Source organism: Microcaecilia unicolor, chromosome 1 (assembly GCF_901765095.1).
Source record: "Microcaecilia unicolor chromosome 1, aMicUni1.1, whole genome shotgun sequence".
In the NCBI taxonomy this organism is placed as follows: Eukaryota; Metazoa; Chordata; class Amphibia; order Gymnophiona; family Siphonopidae; genus Microcaecilia; species Microcaecilia unicolor.
Window position 1 is genome coordinate 587609809 of NC_044031.1, and position 17597 is coordinate 587627405.

The 17597-nt window shown below is 42.8% G+C and overlaps 1 protein-coding gene across 9 annotated transcripts in view; it reads right to left on the reverse strand.

Annotated features, from left to right (window-relative positions):
* Nucleotides 1-502: 502 nt before the first annotated feature.
* Nucleotides 503-17597, reverse strand: part of FAM49B (family with sequence similarity 49 member B) — a 494888-nt gene continuing 477793 nt past the window's right edge. For all 9 annotated transcript variants that reach the window (XM_030219138.1, XM_030219177.1, XM_030219154.1 and 6 more), the window contains 3 exons: nt 8738-8864; nt 8364-8434; nt 503-1298 (listed from right to left, as the gene is read on the reverse strand). In XM_030219138.1, coding sequence (XP_030074998.1) covers nt 1235-1298; nt 8364-8434; nt 8738-8864 — 262 coding nt within the window. In that variant the 3' untranslated portion in view covers nt 503-1234. The remainder of the gene's footprint in view (nt 1299-8363; nt 8435-8737; nt 8865-17597) is intronic.

A 17597-nucleotide genomic window follows, 5' to 3' on the forward strand; every position in this document is an offset into this window, starting at 1 on the left:
CACCCTACTTCCTGGGACCCAACTTGTTCCAAGGTGATCTAGGGTCAAAGGGGTATGAGAGATCCCTACTCACTCCTGCAATATGGGCTACCTCTCCAAAATGGTACTGCTTGGCCCCTAGCAAAAGTCTCACCAGTCAAGTGGTACCATATTAGAGGTGCAGTTGCCGATACAGAAGCGAGTGGGTATCATTCCTGTTCTCATTGCACCCAAGACCCGTTGACGTAAGTTGGAGCCCCAAGGAAGGTGGGGCTAAGTCAACCCTCAGTTTAGTTTAAAAGGAATGGCTTTGTGAGGAAGAAAAGAGCATCCTATGTCCTACTTTTGAGGCTGGGGAAGAGAGGGAGTTTGAGTCCACTAGAAATCAGGGATTGAAAGTCCCCTGGAAGCAGGTTGGGATCTCTATTTTGGGTTAGTGGGCTCTTCAACTTTTCTACCATCATGCAAAGACACTGTTATACAAATGCCACCAAAGTATTGAATAAAATAAATGAGATCACACTTAGAAAAATGAAAGCTGACTTTTATTTAACAGCCATCCATTTGACATGAACATGCATACGTAATTTTGTTACGCACACATCACAGTATTTAACGTTAGTCAAAAGTTAAACATACAACATATATCCTTACAAAAATGAGTCAAAATGCAAACTTAAAAACTTTAAACAAAAACAGTTTTTACTAATTAAAAAAAACATTGTGCTGTGTACCATTTTTGTTTAACACAGTTAATTTAAACCTATCTGTTCATATTCTCTTCTTGGTTGCACATGAAAAAAGCTGCAATAGAAAACAAGTAGTAATTTTTTTTCTTTAAATAGCAGAAATAGGCAGTTTTGCCATGCAGAAGAAGCAATATTAAATATTAGGGTATGTTTTCCAGAAATAAAAATGAGTTTAAAAATATTTAATTCAAGTCACAGAATCCTCCCCCATACAGAGGAATCTAAATGCAATGCAATGCATAAATAGCTGCCACTGAAATGGCCATTCTGAAAATTAAATTGCCTTCCAGGGTTTATATATTTTCTCAATGATTTTGGCACAGAAAAGAAGATTGAGCTTATTTAAGAGAAATCATGATGTAAAGAGAAAATGGGAAGGTTAAAGGGGACCAGAGAGATGGAAATAAACAGAGCGAGTCTTTGCAATCACTAAAAAATTTCTGTGCATCTCAGTCATTGCAGAATACTGTTCTCTCTCTACAGCAGGTGAAGGTCCCAGATCATGGTTATTGCAGCATGGTTTTGATTTGTTTGGAGGTAGTCTCATCATTCAAATGTTTTGTTGTGTACCTAGGAAGATCAGACAAAAATCAATAAAAACTTTACTAGACGTATCAATCTAGTTTTCCCTAACAACAATTATTTACAGTCTATACAAGTTTAACCTGCAAATGGGCTGACTGGGTGGATGAAGTGGCTTTCATCTGATGACATCATCTGGATAGATTTAGTAGCAGTTTATTCTGTGGTACACCTGAATATAATGGTTATGAGTTGAATTTATGTTGAAAACTCAAGCTTTTTGTGGCGCTCAAGCTGGATTTGGTTGCCTTTGGTCGATAAAGAAAATATTTACTATATATTTCTACCACCTTCTTTAGTAAACACAATTTGGAATTATATAAAGATTTCCATCCAAACAGGATCCCAAACAATCTTTACAATCACAATGCTTCTAGAACAGTATTTCCCAACCTTTAGGCACTTGCAGACTGACAAATTGGCTGAGTAACTCCATGTGGACTGAAACCCTCCCTTATCCACCTCTTCCTAAACTTTAAAAGTTACCTGAGGTAGCGGGAATTTCCCTTCAGGGAGAGCTGAAGACTCTCCCTGATGGTGCCAAAAATGCTGCTCTCCATCTCGGCAGTCTACGGCAGCTCCTCGAGCCACCTACACCTGCTCAATTTTTGTGCATGAGCTGAAAACTGAGTAAGCGTTGGTGTCAGTGTCATCGGCTCAGGAAGCTGTTGCAGACTGCCAAGATGGAGAGCAGCATTTTCAGCACCATCGCAAAGAGGTCTTCAGCTGGTGAGGCTTGAGATTCCTGCCAGCTTGTTTTGTACAGCCTGGCAAAAAGTTTTTGCAGACTGAAGGTTGGGAAATGCTGTTCTAAACACACATGCAACCATTTCTTGGCCAGTATTATTGGTTAAACTATCTGAAAGCAAACCCTCAAGAATTAACCTCTCTAGATAGTCTCACACTCCCACTCCAGCAAAGTTGTGCAGATGGTATCTTTCAAAAGTAGAACTGGCTCCAATTGTTTACAGAGAAAGGAGTCCTGCGCTGGTGCTCAGTGTCCCCATTGACAGTCCCATCCTTCCACCTATGCTTTATTTTTAAAAGAGAGCAAAAGAAAGTGAACAGCTCAGTGATGGCACAGCAGCAACCATGCTTGGAGGTTCAAGAACACGGTTATGAATTTTGAAAATGGTATGAAGAACGTAAGTATTGCCATACTAGGAAAGACCGAAGGTCCATCAAATCTAGCAACCTGTTTCCAACAGTGGCCAATCCAGGTTACAAGTACCTCGCAAGATTCCAAAAACAGTACAATACATTTTAAGCTGCTTATCTTAAGAATAAGCAGTGGATTTTCCCCAAGTCCATCTTAATAATAGCTTATGGACTTTTCTTTTAGAAAGCTATTCAAACTTTTTAAAACCCCGCTAAGCTAACTGCTTTTACTACATTCTCTGGCAACGAATTCCAGAGTTTAATTATACTTTGAATGAAGAAATATTTTCTCTGATTCGTTTTAAATTTACTACTTTGTAGCTTCATTGCGTGCCCTCTAGTCCTAGTATTTTTGGAAAAAGTAAACAAGCGATTCACATCTACCATTTCACTCCACTCATTATTTTTATAGACCTCTATCATATCTCCCCTCAGCCGTCTTTTCTCCACGCTGAAGAGACCTAGCCACTTTAGCCTTTCCTCATAGGGAAGTCGTCCCATCCCGTTTATCATTTTCATCGCCCTTCTCTGTACCTTTTCTAATTCCACTATATCTTTTTTGAGATGCGGTCGCACCATGGAGCGATACAAAGGCATTATAACATCTTCATTTTTGTTTTCCATTCATTTCCTAATAATAGCCAACATTCTATTTACTTTTTTAGCCACTGCCGCACACTGAGCAGAGGGTTTCAACGTATCATCAACGATGACACTTAGATCCTTTTCCTGGTTGGTGACTCCTAGTGTGGAACCTTGCATCATGTAGCTATTGTTCGGGGTTCCTCTTCCCACATGAATCGCTTTGCACTTGCTTACATTAAGGGGGCGATGCATCAATCAAACGTTAAAAAAAAAAAAAAAAAAGGAAAAGTGCTTAACGATTTAAAAAAAACGAGGAATGCAGTAAAAAAACGCTCCAGAAATGTTTGGATCGGTATTGCAAAGTAGGATTTATCACAGAATCGATAAACCCGTCGTTAATCAGCGCCAAAAGCATGCGCAGAGCAGCCGAGCGTTATGCTGGCTGCTCTGCGCATGCCACAAAGATGTCACAGATGTCAAAACAAAAAAAAACAACCCACAAATACGTGTGTTTCGGGAGGGGGCAAAGGCGCTCGTCATGAGCGTCCTGTATGTACGCCTTGCCCCCCCCCCCCCCCGCTGCTCTCCGCTTCCCTCCCACCCCCGCACGAAAAAACTCCAATTTTAGCAGCCCCAGCCCGCCCTCCTCCCTTCCTGTGTAATCTCCCACACTTGCGCCGCCTCCCGCCATGCTCCGGTCCCGTGCCCCGCCCCCACCGCCCCCCTTAGGTCGTCGCCGCCGCTCCCCCCCCCCCAACGACCCCCCCTTTGCCTTACCGGCCCGTGCAGCGCCTCTCACCTCTGCTGCACGGGCAATAACAGCTGATCGGCGATTCAACAGGCCTCCTCAGACGTCCCTTCTTTCTTCCTGGGCCCGCCCTCCTCTGGGCATGGCGGGAGGCGGAGCTAGTGTGGGAGAATACACAGGAAGGGAGGAGGGCCGGCCCGGGGCTGCTAAAATTGGAGATTTTTTCGTGCGGGGGGGGGGGGGGGGGGGGGGGGGGGGGGGGGGGGGGGGGGGGGGGCAAGGCGTCCATACAGGATGCTCATGACGAGCGCCCTTGCCCCCTCCCGATTTTTTTTTTTCTTTTTTGGTGCTGAGGGAGAGGGGAGCAGCGGCGACCTGGGGCGTCAATAAAGGATGCCCCTGACGCACGTTTTCGCCCCCCTACTTATTTTTTTTAATAGATTTCACTTGTAAACTTGTAGCAGACAGCCCTAACGAGAGGTACAGACCTCTCGTTAGATTTCACAGTGTTTTCGTGCGTTAAACGAATCGGAAAAGGTTAGTGCATGTCATTTCAATAGGGTTTGTAGAAGAATCCCTCATCTGCATTCCGTTTTCGTTAGCTGCTAGCTTCGTCGGTAAAAGCCCTTTGATGCATGCAGTGAATCAAAATTTCCTCGTTGGAGGGTTGTTAAATGCTCATTAAGGTTTAGTGCATCTGCCTCTAAATGTCATCTGCCATTTGGATGAAGACTGGCGAGTAGCTGAAATCTAACTGTAGTATTTATTTTATTTTTGTTACATTTGTACCCCGCGCTTTCCCACTCATGGCAGGCTCTATGCGGCGGACAGTGGAGGGTTAAGTCACAAGGAGCTGCCTGTGCCGGGAATCGAACTCAGTTCCTCAGTTCCCCAGGACCAAAGTCCACCACCCTAACCACTAGGCCACTCCTCCACTCACCAAAAGTCATGTAAACTTGTACCATGGGTTTTTTAACTCATGGTTTGAATTCGAACCACTGCTTTCTTCAGTAAATTAAGAGCCCTAGGATATTCTTGGTTGTCATGAAAAAAAAAATCAATTTTATATAGGTATTAAAATAAATCAGCGAGAGAGAGGATCCAGTCTGGAAAGGGGCAGATGACACAGTAGCACAATGCAAAATTTGAATCCCATGCAAAATTACACACAGGAACTAAAAAGCAGCAAGACCATCAACCTATGTGGGTTCACAGATGGTGAGAAGGGATTGCAATCACTTGTGCACCAGAAAAGGGTAAAACCTTCAAGCTGCCAATTGTGGTTTTACCCCTGCAGACTGAGGTTGCCTCTCTTCTTGGTACCGGTGCCTACCACTCCCCTCATCCCCCTATAACAGGAAATATCAGAGCAGGATGGTGGCAGCCTTTTACCTCTCAATCACAACTTCTCCAGATCATCTCCACAGACTGAACTGACTTCCAATCCCCCAACCTATTTTTCCTCTCCCTTCCTCATTCTCCAGGCTAAACCCTCAGTTTTTTTTTTTTTTTGGATGTGGCTACTTTCCTTTGCCTGACCCACCTTCCCTGAATTCAACATTTCATGCCCTCTTTCAATAGGCCTTTCTTCTTTCCCTGGTTCCAACTTAAAAGTTTCAAATGCATTAATGCTTGATAAACCATGAAGTTGGTAAGAATTAAAACCAGAAAAGAAAACATGGATAGACACACCAATTACATCTAAATTAGGACTGCACATTTAATGCACAGAAATATAATACATTTTATGATGCTTATTCTGGAAAATCCACTGTTTATTTCTAGAATAAGCATCATAAAATGTATTATACTGTTTTGGGATCTTGCCAGGTACTTGTAGCCTGGATTGGCCACTGTTGGAAATAGGATGCTGGGCTTGATGGACCTTTGGTCTGTCCCAGTATGGCAATACTTACATAAATTCTAACGCACATTAATACATTTATTGCGATTAACACATTAGGATCTCTGCTCTTTGCTCCACAATCTGGCATCTTTCTCTTCCTTTTCTCCCCTTTCCATGGTCTGGCATCTCTCACTCTTCCCCCCTTTCCATGGTCTGGCATCTCTCACTCTTCCTCTTCTGCTGCATCCCACTCCACGCGCTGGCATTTCTCACTCTCATCTCCCCCTCAGCTCTCCAAACTTGCCTTTAAGGCTAACTACACTAAGGCACATTGCTTCAAGCTAGCCCGAAGCCTTCCTTCTGTAATGTCCCATCTCCTCTGATGGAACTTCCTGTTTCCTGCAGGAAGAATGCTTCAGAGGCAATGCTCCGAGCTGGCTGGAAGCAGTGTGTGTTTAGTGGTGCTGGCCATAAATGCAAATTCAGAGGGTCACTGGGGGGAGGGGGCATTGAAAGAGACAGAGATGCTGGAAATAGGGGATGAAAGAAAGGAAAAAGGAGATGCTGCACACAAAGGGAAGAGAGAAATGGGGGAAGAAAACACAACCAGGGAAAGGAGTACTCTCAGAGCCTTGTGGTCCAAACGGCTATGCGTGGGATAATAATGGACAGTTAAAGGCCTCTAAATAAAGGTGAGTCTTTAGGTCAGTCTTAAACCATTGTAGGAAGGATTGAGATCTAAGATGTTCCGGAAGCTGGTTCAAGAGCTCTGGGCCCTGTACAGAGAAATTCTAGCATGTGTAATTTCTCGAGATGTAGGGACAAGCATATACCTACTGTACCTAAATTTATAAAACACCTGCAAATCTGAAGGCTATTGAAGTGGTGTCCCTTGGTTAAAGTACACTGCACTAACCACTAGGCTGCCCCTCTACTCTGCAGGGATAATTGTGTAGCCATTCTTCTAATAGTCTTGCCCCTGCTTTTTTGCCATTCACGTGCTGGATGTTCCAGTTTGCAAAATGTCTGTTCATGCTAGACATCCATCTCATTTATTTTCACACAGGAAATACTGACGTAGTTCCTGTGGGAAAATACACTTGAGATGGATGTCCCTTTTGGACGTTATGAGCTGGACATCTCTGACTTGGATGTCCTTTCAAAAATGCCCCTCTGTTTAGAAGTACCCTTAGAAAAATTTAATGTTTCAATTAATCTTTTAGGGCCCTTTTACTAAGCTGTGTTAGGCATTAACATTCACCTCATATTACAGCAAAAATGGCTTAACGAGAGATGAGCTAAGGCATTCCGCATTAGTTTTGCCATTATTGAGCACTAAGCATGTGATTTAAAAAAATTTGGGGGATGCGGTATGTCAGGGGGCAGAGAATGGGCATGGATGCATTAATCAGTCACTGCGCTGATATTACTGCTGCACTAACTGGTTAGCACATCCATAACACGGGAGCCCTTAAACAGGAGGTGGTAAGTGCTCCCACGTTAATTTTATTTTTAATGTTCGCGCACTAATGCTGACATTAGCGCTTGTCCATATGTTCAACAAATGGAAAAAAAAACCCTTTTTGATGGCTGTGCTAAAATGGGCTTAGCATACAGGAAAGTCCTGTGTAAGGACGAGTTAAGCTCATTTCTTAGCACAACTAAGTAAAAGGGCCGCTCAGTGAACAGAAATTGGTACAACCTCTACATGACTCTTAAGGACAAGGTAAGCTCCCACAGAGATCAGATAAAACCAAAGCAGGAATTCAAACAAAAGTAAAAAAAAAAAAAAAAAAAAGGGGGGGGGGAGGGGAATTAAGCAAATGTTTAATCATGATTGATAACTAAAACAATAAAACGACCTAACTTTAAGAACAACCAGTCAAAAGATTGTGATGGCTCAGGTACACACACAAACAAGTCAGTCCCCTGTTTCCATGAAAAGACTACCCCACTGGGCATACTGAAGACATGTCAGAGATCACATTAACGATAAAACGGGGCCAACGCACACTGCTTCTATATAGATTAGAGTTGTAATTCTTTTTTTCAAAATCAAATGAATATGGAGATGGTTAAGGCATTTTAAACTCCTTTTAAGTTTTAAAAATTGAGGGGCCCTTTTACTAAACCGTGTTAAGCACTAATGCAAGGAAAAAAGATGTTATTGTAAAACACTTTTAATTGTGCTAATCATGTGCTATTTATTTTGATATCTTTTTCAGAAGGGACATATAATGAGCGGGAAATGGTCATGGAAGCCATGTTATGATTGGTAGTATGGAATTCTGCTACTAATTGGGTTTCTGCCAAGTACTTGTGACCTGCTTGGCCACTGTTTGGAAACAGAATACTAGGCTAGATGGACCATTGGTCTGACCCGGGATGGCTACTCTTTAAGTTCTTATGTTTAGCGCACACTAACTGGTTAATGCTGACTTAACAAAGGAGCACTCAGTGCCTCCTAATAACTGCTCCTGTGTTAACAGTTTTGCAGGTCTCAGGCTCTAATGGAAAAATTAGCGCAGCACCTGCAAAAAGAAAACAATGGGCTTCGCATGCAGGAAAATCCTGTGTTAAAACGTGCTAAGCCCAATTCTTGGCACATCTTAGTAGAAGGGTCCCAGAATTAAGATAAGCAATTAACGCAGCAGTGCATGACTGCTTTATGATTTAAAGAATTTATTTATATATACATATATATGTATGTCTCTACCTGAGAGCATTTAAAAGGCCTTCTACACTGTTGGGAGGCTGGTCCTTAAGGACTTTGATGCATCCTTTCATCTGTAAAACAAAATACACACAACATTAGTACAGATAAACCACACCACCACTGAACAAATACTGAAAAATTAGCAAGCCATGAATACAACATGCAAGTAAAAACAAACACAGTAACACTCTCTTTTTAAAATTAATTTCACTAAAGTCACTTTAAGGTTTCAAAAGCTTATTAAGGAACCTTTAAAAATCAGAATTTAAAAAAAAAGCAGAAAGAAAATCCTGGAGGCCATAGAACAAAGCTTTGGATGAAAACACTGTCAAACTTACTCCCTTAAAATCATTCCTCCATATAGGAAAACTTACATCAATTTTTGAAGTCTTTGCAAATGCTCCAACTGGATGCACGTGATCATAAAGAATTATCACACCCACCATGACCCTCAGGCAGAAGGATACCGTCTCTTCATTTGTAAACCGGCTCCTATATTCCCTGGAATACAAGGAACAGACATTAATTCACATCAGATTCACAAACGCTTACTATTAATTTTCACATTACTAAGGAAGAAAGTGTAGCAGAACAAGTAGAACAAACTTGTCACTCTCACTCGGTTGTCTGATAAATCACTAATTGTGACCTTAAGCAAGGCAAAAAGCTCCCTGGTGCTTAAGCTAAGATCATAAACTCTATAAAGAGAGATATTGGAACTATGTGAACTGTATTTCACAGCTCTATGGACATCAACAGTGCAGAACATTAAGTTTTGAAAAACAGCAACTGAAGCTAATCAATGAAATACCAGTAAATCTTGGTCTCAGAATGATATTCTTGAAAACTATTTCCAAAGCTTGAAGATGCGATCTAACCCCAAAATAAATGCAACTAGAGAACCTTAAGAAACAAATCACCTTATTTACCCCTAAGGCTTTACTACTACTACTTATTTCTATAGCGCTACAAGGCATACGCAGCGCTGTACTCCATACACAAAAATTTACAGCTCAGAAAAATTATATATCTGGTGAAGAAGCAGTTAAAGGAAAAACTGGAGCTTTCTGCATGGCCTTTAATTAGCACCTCTGACTCCCTCAACATCACAGTTATCACACTGCCATTCCTACAGGTAGGATTCTGTCTGTCAGACAAGGTCGTATATAACAAATGAATATTGCAGTGTATAATAAATGAATATTGCAGTGATAAAACTAGAGATAAAAGTGAGATAGTGAAACAATATCTAACCAAGACAAGATATAAGCAGCAGGGATGGGGGGAGTGGGGAGGAGGGCTGCTACCCCTTGAGGACTTCACCACAAATAAGGGAAACAGATTCAATTATGAGAAGGCCTGGGAGAAAAGCCAGGTCTTCAAACCTTTCTTGACTTTTTTATTGTAAGAGCTTTCAATTCACAACTCTAGTGAAATGGAGTTCCATACATTAGGAGCCTAACAGCAAAAGACAGAGTGGGAACAATCCAGGTGATAATTAGACAAAGGTGGTATTATCAGGCAGTGAGTCTGGGAGGATCTAAGCCTATGATGTGGAACATAACAGAGTAAAGAGTAGCAGAGTCTGCAATGATAGATGGGGAGGCCTATATAGAAAGGAGAGAGCTCCAGGATTAAAATATTTAATTTGATCATAGCTGATAAAGGAAATCAGTATAAGCATATGTGCAACAGATACATTAACCGTTGTTAGTACATCCTCCGGCAAAGAGTTCTACAGCTTAACTATTTGTTGAGTGAAAAAAATATTTCCTCCTATTTGTTTTAAAAGTATTTCCATGTAACTTCGAGTGTCCCCTGATCTTTGTACTTTTGGAACAAAAAAAATCGACTTACTTCTACTCGTTCTACACCACTCAGGATTTTGTAGACCTCAACCATATCTCTCCTTATCTGTCTCTTTTCCAAGCTGAAGAGCCCTAACTTCTTTAGCCTTCCCTCATATGAGAGGAGTTCCATCCCCTTTATCACTGAAAGAAATGACCATTTAACCCTACCCCCCCCCCCCCCCCCCCCTGTTTTCTATCCAATAACCAATTCCTAATCCACACCAGAACCTTGCCTCTTACCCCATGATTCTCTAATTTTCTCAGGAGTCTCTCATGAGGAACTTTAACAAAAGCTTTCTGAAAATCTAGATACACTACATCAACCAGCTTACATTTATCCACGTTTATTCACACCTTGAATTGGTGAGGCAAGACTTCCCTTGGCTGAACCCATGCTGACTGTCCCATTAAACCATGTTTGTCTATGTGTTTTGTAATTTTATTCTTTATAATAGTTTTGACTGTTTTGCCAGGCACTGATGTCAGGCCTACGAGTTTGTAATTTCCTGGATCACTTCTAGAAAACCTTTTAAAAATCGGCATCACATTGGCCACCCTCCAATCTTCAGTTACTATGGATGATTTTAACGACAAGCTACATATTACTAACAGCAGATCAGCAATTTCATGCTTGAGCTCGAGTACCATTGGATGTATGCCATCTGGACCAGGTGGTTTACTAATCTTTAATTTGTCAATTTAGCTCAATACTTCCAGATTCACCAAGATTTCTTTCAGTTCCTTCGCATCATCATCCTTGAAAACCAACTCCGGTACAGGTAGATCTCTTATATCTTCTTCCGTAAAGACAAAATCAAAGAAGAAAAGAACTACACAAAATAATAGGAAAGCCTAACCACAAATCAATCTAAGTGAGCAAGACAGGTTAGCAGCAATCAGACAGCAGGTATACAGGTGACAGCACCACTCAATGGATCTCCAGGACTAAGTCTCCCAAAATATTGAGGGGGTACCGGCTTCGGTGGCAGTCGACATTAGCTAGGACTGTATGGGAGTCATGGAACCAAACAAGCTTAGTGGTGATTAGATGGCAATGCCAGTAACTGAGAAGCAAAGCCAGTGCTTGGCAAACTTCTACGGTCTTGCCCTAATCATGGCTGGACAGATTCAGCTTCAGTAGTTGGAGAACAAAGCCAGTACCGGGCAGACCTTTAAGGTCTGTGCCCTGAAAACGGCAAGGACAAATCAAGATCAAGTATGCATATGTAGTAATGCATCATACCATATGCTATGAGTTTATCTTGTTGGGCAGACTGGATGGACCGTACAAGTCTTTATCTGTCGTTATCTACTATGTTACTTTTCTCTCTGTGCCCAGTAGGTGCTTTCCAGTTCCATTCAATATTTGTATTTGTCTTGATTTACCAACAAAAAGATATAAGCTAAGTTACTTTCATATACAGCAATACTTCCCTGTGCCCAGAGGGCTTACAATCTAAGTCTGTATCCGAGACAACAGAAGATGAAGTGTTTTGCCCAAGGTCACAGGAAGAATCAGTGGGATTTGAACCCTAGCTCTCAACCCATCTATTTAACCACTGCACTATCCTCCAACAATCTGTCCACACTTGATGCAAGGTACTGAACCAGGGTGTCAGGAGACAACTGATAAACCTGAGTTTATGGTAAATCTTTTTTATTGAAGATGTCAATATACATAAGTACATAAGTAATGCCACACTGGGAAAAGACCAAGGGTCCATCGAGCCCAGCATCCAGTCCACGACAGCGGCCAATCCAGGCCAAGGGCACCTGGCAAGCTTTTCAAACGTACAAACATTCTATACATGTTATTCTTGAAATTGTGAATTTTTCCCAAGTCCATTTAGTAGTGGTTTATGGACTTGTCCTTTAGGAATCCATCTAACCCCTTTTTAAACTCTGCCAAGCTAACCGCCTTCACCAAGTTCTCCGGCAACGAATTCCAAGTTTAATTATGCATTGGGTGAAGAAACTTTTTCTCCGATTTGTTTTAAATTTACTACACTGTAGTTTCATCGCATGCCCCCTAGTCCTAGTATTTTTGGAAAGTGTGAACAGACGCTTCACATCCACCTGTTCCACTCCACTCATTATTTTATATGCCTCTATCATGTCTCCCCTCAGCCGTCTCTTCTCCAAGCTGAAAAGCCCTAGCCTCCTTAGTCTTTCTTCATAGGTTAAGTCTTCCTAACCCCACTATCATTTTAGTCGCCCTTCGCTGCACCTTTTACAATTCTACTATATCTTTCTTGAGATGCGGGGACTAGAATTGAACACAATACTCAAGGTGCGGTCGCACCATGGAGTGATACAATGGCATTATAACATCCTCACACCTGTTTTCCATACCTTTCCTAATAATACCCAACATTCTGTTCGCTTTCCTAGCCGCAGCAGCACACTGAGCAGAAGGTTTCAGTGTATTATCAACGACGACACCCAGATCCCTTTCCTAGTCCGTAACTCCTAACGTGGAACCTTGCATGACGTAGCTATAATTTGGGTTCTTTTTTCCCACATGCATCACCTTGCACTTGCTCACATTAAACGTCATCTGCCATTTAGCCGCCCAGTCTCCCAGTCTCGTAAGGTCCTTCTGTAATTTTTCACAATCCTGTCGCGAGTTAACGACTTTGAATAACTTTGTGTCATCTGCAAATTTAATTACCTCGCTAGTTACTCCCATCTCTAAATCATTTATAAATATATTAAAAAGCAGCGGTCCTAGCACAGACCCCTGAGGAACCCCACTAGCTACCCTTCTCCATTGTGAATACTGCCCATTTATTATTATTATTATTTATTGCACTTGTATCCCACATTTTCCCACCTGTTTGCAGGCTTAATGTGGCTTACAAATACCTGTAATGACATTGCCATTTCAGGGTACAAAATACAAAGGTAATAAGAATAACAAGGTTCACATGTCAGTATAATCAAACAGTTATAGAAAGGAGACAGTCATAGTCAAGGAGTCGTGGTGGTATGTTGTGGTTAGTTATGGATTCGCGTGGTAAGCTTTAGTGAAGAGATAGGTTTTTATCGATTTGCGAACATTGGTTATTTCATTAATTGTTTTTAAGTATTTTGGTAGTGTATTCCACAACTGCGAGCTCATGTAAGAAAAGCTGGACGCATGTATTCGTTTGTATTTTAATCCCTTGCAACATTTAATCCCACTCTCTGTTTCCTGTCCTTCAGCCAGTTTTTAATCCACAATAGGACATTTCCTCCTATCCCATGACCCTCCAATTTCCTCTGTAGCCTTTCATGAGGTACCTTATCAAGCGCCAACCTCACACTAACTTAGAATTGAACTGCTACATTAATAACAACAAAAACCTTCTATCAGCTATCCTTTCTAGGTAGCCAGAAGTCAAAAGTACTACTACTACTACTTATCATTTCTATAGCGTTACTAGACAGACGCAGCGCTGTACACTTGAACATGAAGAGACAGTCCCTGCTCGACAGAGCTTACAATCTAATTAGGACAGACAAACAGGACAAATAAGAGATAAGGGAATATTACTACTACTACTACTTAAAGTGAGGATAATAAAATAAGGGTTCTGAACACGTGAATAAGGGTTAGGAGTTAAAAGCAGCATCAAAAAGGTGGGCTTTTAGCTTAGATTTGAAGACGGCCAGAGATGGAGCTTGATGTACCTGCTCAGGAAGTCTATTCCAGGCATATGGTGCAGCAAGATAAAAGCAACGGAGTCTGGAGTTAGCAGTGGAGGAGAAGGGTGCAGATAAGAGAGATTAACCCAGTGAACAGAGTTCCCTGGGAGGATTATAGGGAGAAATAAAAGTGCAGAGGTACTGAGAAGCTGCAGAGTGAATGCACTTGTAAGCCAATAAGAAGAGTTTGAACTGTATGCGGAAACAGATAGGGAGCCAGTGAAGTGACTTGAGGAGAGGGCTAATATAAGCAGAGCGACATTGGCGGAATATTAGTCGTGCAGCAAAATTTTGAACAGATTGAAGAGGAGAGAGATGGCTAAGTGGGAGACCTGTGAGAAGCAAGTTGCAATAGTCTAAGCGAGACGTGATAAGAGTGTGGATGAGGGTTCTGGTAGTGTGCTCAGAAAGAAAAGGGTGAATTTTGGTGATGTTATAGAGAAAGAAACGACAGGTTTTAGCAGTCTGCTGAATATGTGCAGAGAAGGAGAGGGAGAAGTCGAAGATGACCCCAAGGTTACGAGCTGATGAGACAGAAAGGATGAAAGTGTTATCCACAGAAATAGAGAATGGGGGGAAAAGGAGAGGTTGGTTTAGGTGGAAAGATAAGAAGCTCAGTCTTGGTCATGTTTAGTTTCAGAGGGTGGTGAGACATCGAGGCAGCAATGCCAGACAGGCAGGCTGATACTTTGGCCTGGATTCCTGCTGAGATTTCTGGTATGGAGAGGTAGACCTGAGAGTCGTCAGCGTAAGGATGATACTGAAAACCATGAGATGAAATCAGAGTACAAAGGGAAGAAATATAGATGGAGAAAAGAAGAGGTCCCAGGACAGACCCCTGAGGTACACCAACTGACAGTGGGATAGAAGTAGAGGAGGATCCACTACAGTACACACTAAAAGTACGCTGGGAGAAAACCAGGAAAAAACAGAGCCCTGAAATCCAAGTGAGGACAGCATATCAAGGAATAGGCTGTGATCAACAGTGTTAGATAGATTGAGAAGGATGAGGATAGAATAGAGCCCTTTGGATCTAGCCAGGAACAGGTCATTGGAGACTTTAGCAAGCGCTGTTTCGGTTGAATGAAGGGGGCGAAAGCCAGATTGAAGTGGATCAAGAATAGCTTGAGATGAGAGAAAGTCAAGGAAACGACGGTGAACGTTCAAGTATCTTGGATAGGAAAGGGAGGAGGGAGATGGGGCGATAATTGGAAAGACAGGTAGGGCCCAATGAAGGTTTTTTTAAGGAGTGATGTGACTATGGCATGTTTGAAGGCATCAGGAACAGTCGCAGTGGAAAGTGAAAGATTGAGGATATGACAGGTAAAAGGGATGACAGTAGGAGAGAGAGTCTTAAGTAGATGGGTGGGAATAGGATCAGAGGAACAGGTAGTTAGTTTCGAGGAGGAAATAAGATGTGTAGTTTCCTCATCAGTGATTTCAGAAAAGGAAGAAAAGGAGGCAGGGGTTGGAGGGTTGAGAGAATAGACTAAGGGAAGGAGAGGTGGAGATGACCTGGTTGAGAATTCAAGTTTAATCTTGTGAACCTTATCATGAAAGTATTCAACCAGAGTCTGGGGAGAACGTGAAGGGGGAGTTGGATGTGAAGGCACTTTGAGGAGAGAGTTCACTGTGGCAAAGAGACGTTGAAGGTTTGAGCAAAAAGCATTTGTCAACTGGCTGTAATAGTCCTGTTTGGCAAGTAAAAGAGCAGACTGGAAGGAGGTCAGAAAGAATTTGAAATGTATGAAGTCAGCATGGGCACAGGATTTCAGTTAAAGGCGTTCGGCAGAGCGGGAAAAGGAACGTAGGTAGCGGATTCTAGAGGTCAGCCAAGGCTGGGGTTTGGTACGTTTACGGAATGGGAGGAGCAAGAATATCCAGAGCAGAGGAGAGAATAATATTATAGGAAGAGACAGCCTCATTGACAGACTTGGATAACATAGTGGTAGAGAAGAGATTTGAAACACTGGAGAACAGAGTAGAAGAGTCAATAGCCTGAAGATTCCTAAATGTGTTGGTTAAGATTGGATGGGACTGGGGAGGAGGGTGTTTAAGTGTGAACGTTATCAGATGATGGTCAGAGAGGGGAAGAGTTAAGGCACAGAAACTGGAGAGAGAGCAGTTTGAGAAGAGGATAAGATCAAGACAGTGGCCATTCTGGTGGAGCACAGTTGAAGATTGAAAGAGGATGTTAAAGCAAGAAACTGAGAAGCATAAGAGTCAGAGGGATCATTAACATGAATGTTAAAATCCCCAAGAATGAGGGAAGGAGATGAAGGTTCAAGAAAGAAGGAAAGCCAGGCATCAAAGTCAGTGAGAAAGGAAGAAAGGGACTTATCAGGGGGTCGATAAATGACTGCTACTCAGAGAGGCAGAGGAGAGAACAGACGGATGGAGTGGACTTCGAAGGAAGAAAAGCAGTGAGACTGAGGTGGAACAAGAGGTTGAAATCTACAAGAGGGTGAAAGTAGTAGCCCGACACCACCTCCGCGGCCAACCGGGCGAGGAGTATGGGAAAAAAGATAACCTCCATGGCATAGGGCCGCGACTGAAGCAGTCTTCAGAGTAAAGCCAAGTTTCAGTTAGGGCAAACAGATGGAGAGTACGAGAGATAAAGAGGTCATGGATGTAGGAAAGTTTGTTACAGACAGAGCGAGCACTCCACAGAGAACAGAAAGGCAGAGAAGAAGGGGGAGGAGAGGAACAGAAATTAGATTGGAGATATCATGGTGTGACCTGCACAAATAGGATGAGAGCTGATGTGGAGGACCAGGATTGGGATTAATGTCCCCAGCGGAGAGCAGGAGGAGGAGCAAGAGAGTACGAAGAAGAGTAGGAGAGGTATGACGACAGCGACGAAGGCGAGATGTACTCAGATAGAAAGCAGAGGGATGAATTGAAGGAAGGAAATGTTGAAGGTTGAGAGCTAAGAAGAAGGAAGAGGAAAAAAGAGATGGTGAGATGATGAATACAGAGAGTGGACAATGTGTTCCTGCAGTGTACAGTGGGTTCAGATGGAGAAACGGATTAGGAAGGGACAGTACCAAGAAGAGAAAGTGTACAGGAGCCATAAGTAGCAACTGGGAGAAAAATAAATGTAAAGAAAAAAATGCCCTGCACGCCTGACGCACCTAGAGCGGAGGCCCTGAGTGGACTGGAGTGGACCTGGGAGTCACCCCGGAGAAGGCTGTAAGGATATGCAGATGAGCTGCAAGTCCTCCACAGGACCTGAAAGGCAGCCAGTGGTAGAGCTGGGCACCTCTCAGCCAAGGAAAGGCTTACCAGGGGTTAGGCCGAAGCCAGCATTCCTCCCCCCGAGTGTCGCCTGATCTTAGCCAAAAAGCACCTGGAAACCCTGGACACCTGGAGCAAGGGCCCTGGGAAGATTGAGGTGGACCTAGGAGTCACCCCGGATACAGCTGTGAGGATATGCAGATGGGCTGCAAGTCCTCCACAGCACCTGGTGGGAGAACTGGGCACCTAGAGCGGAGGCCCTGAGTGGATCAGAGTGGACCTGGGAGTCACCCCGGAGAAGGCTGTAAGGATATGCAGATGAGCTGCAAGTCCTCCACAGCACCTGAAGATAGCCAGTGGTAGAGCTGGGCACCTCTCAGCCAAGGAAAGGTTTACCAGGGGTTAGGCCGAAGCCAGCATTCCTCCTCCTGTGGGTCGCCTGATGAATGAATCTGGGTGA